This window comes from Phaethon lepturus, unplaced genomic scaffold, assembly GCF_000687285.1.
Source record: "Phaethon lepturus isolate BGI_N335 unplaced genomic scaffold, ASM68728v1 scaffold37110, whole genome shotgun sequence".
Lineage (NCBI taxonomy): Eukaryota > Metazoa > Chordata > Aves > Phaethontiformes > Phaethontidae > Phaethon > Phaethon lepturus.
This window is the reverse complement of record NW_010510489.1, coordinates 20,494-22,535: the sequence shown is the minus strand read 5'-3', so window position 1 is coordinate 22,535 and position 2,042 is coordinate 20,494. Positions and strand designations below refer to the sequence as shown.

General features: G+C 38.0%; 1 protein-coding gene across 1 annotated transcript in view; it reads right to left on the bottom strand.

Moving 5' to 3' along the window:
* LOC104628637 (non-canonical poly(A) RNA polymerase PAPD5-like) overlaps nt 1-1,486 on the bottom strand; it is a gene marked incomplete at both ends in the record, with an annotated part of 9,567 nt that extends 8,081 nt beyond the window's left edge. The window contains one exon of the mRNA XM_010297292.1: nt 1,363-1,486. Coding sequence (XP_010295594.1) covers nt 1,363-1,486 — 124 coding nt within the window. The remainder of the gene's footprint in view (nt 1-1,362) is intronic.
* Nucleotides 1,487-2,042: the final 556 nt, after the last annotated feature.

Below are 2,042 nucleotides of genomic sequence, written 5' to 3'. Positions count from 1 at the left end.
TGGCAGACCACCACTCCTGCTCTTGATTAGCACCTACAGCACTGTTTCTCTGGGCTAGAGGAGAGCTATACAACACCTGTAAGATATGCTAAAGTCTCTTGCACAGTTCCCTTGGAAAGGTGATTGGTTTTGTTCAAAGAGGAAATTACCAGACACATAGGCAGTACTGACTTATCAGCCCCTCTAACTGTGCAAAGGCGACTACCACTGCGTGGGGAGTGCTCCTTCCGTATCGCACGTCGTCCTAATGTGTTGTCCTTAACAACATGAACCACCTTGAAAATGTGAGTGTATTTTACACACCACACACATATAGCTTATACAGAACTCATATTCTGCCGTATTCTACCAATTTCTAAAAACACATTCCAACAAACAGGTTAAGAAGATCTGAAATGAACAGTGGGTTTAAGTCACTAATGTCAAAATACTGTCTTTTACTGTGGCAGGATCGAAGAGCTTTCCTTATACTAAAGATTCTGCTGTCTGAATTTGGTTTGCTATCCTAGCTAACAAGTTCTTATTTTCAGCTACCGTTATTTACAAATAGATGACTACGGCTACAAATCTGCATCCTGAAATGAACGCCATGTTAGTAGAGGGATACAATTGAACTAGATTCATTTATGCTAAAAATCCAACTATGTCCCCGTAAAACCATCCTGAGTTGTAAAAGCAACTTCTCTGGCTTCTCTTTAATCCAACTTTTTTTTTTTTTTTTTTTTTTTTTAAAAAGCATAGTTCTGCACAGGAGAAACTTTTGTTTCAATTGAATGAAGTACTAGCAAAAAAACATCTTCAGTGGAAAGAGGCATTACAGATTTTAAGCTCAATACACAAATCTACAGACTTGTTTGTTCCTGTACACAAAACTGGTTCCTTTAAATTTGTAAGATATATCACTTTAGTTTAACTGCCCATTAAAAATAGTATGGTCTATGTAGCATGGCTGGCATTCCACCTTACTAAACTTATTCAAGACTGCAGGTCTTTGGACTAGGAGGCTTGCTACTAGTGAAGCTATTTTCAGATTTTTTTTTTTAAAACACAATACTTTACAAGCACGCATGCATGCCTGATACCTTCCCATAAATAAACATTAATGAGACTAAATGCTGCCACACTTTATGCCCTTTCTTTGACTACAGCAGGTCTAGCTTGTCTTTGTTCCTATGTGTGACAGAAGATGTTGACCTGTATTATTCTAGAAATAAAGACCATCTCTCTTATTTGACCAGAAATCCTTTTGTGTGTTTTTTAATATGGAAATAGTATTTTCATTATTCAATACTTCACAAAGCAAACAGGCACAAAATGTTGCTCTTATATGTTAGTTAACAAACAGAACAATGTCCTACTCACATCTGCATTAGGCCAGAGCTCTTTTATAACGTTTTCTATCCTGTTCACCACCTCCATCCGCATTCTCTCTTCTTCAGGTCTGGGAGACATATACTTATAAAAGTCAATGATTTCTTCATGAAGACTGAGAAAGGAAAAAAACAAAAAAAAGAACAGAAAGTCAGGAAAAAACCCACAGGAGAATGAAATAGCAACTACTCTAATCAAACATGCTTTTTAAGCTCCTAGTTACCCATGTAGTTAAGGGGCAGTTTAAGAGTAGCACACAATTAAAAAAAAACCCCACACAGATTCACAACACTTAGTAACGTTTAGTCTCATGTTACTTTTCTTATGCCATCGGTCAATATTACACTGCATTTGTCAGAAGTGTGGAGCAAATCTAAATCCAATCGCCTTCAATTCACATTGAAAGTCCCACTGTATTTTAATGCCAGCGTAACACAGAAATGGTTCAGTCTTCAACTACGAACACAGCTGCAAGCTCCGAGTACACACTTCGCAAAAATTTAAAGAGGAGGTTTTCAGCCAACGCTTCCTGGCCAGTCCCTTGGCACCAGCTAGGGACTTTCAGGCATCAGGCTGTATTCAGCACCAAGCTTTCAAAAAGTTGATAGTAATCGTGCCAGTACTAGAACTAGAAAAACGGCTTATTTTACCGCTTAGAGAAGACACAGGCA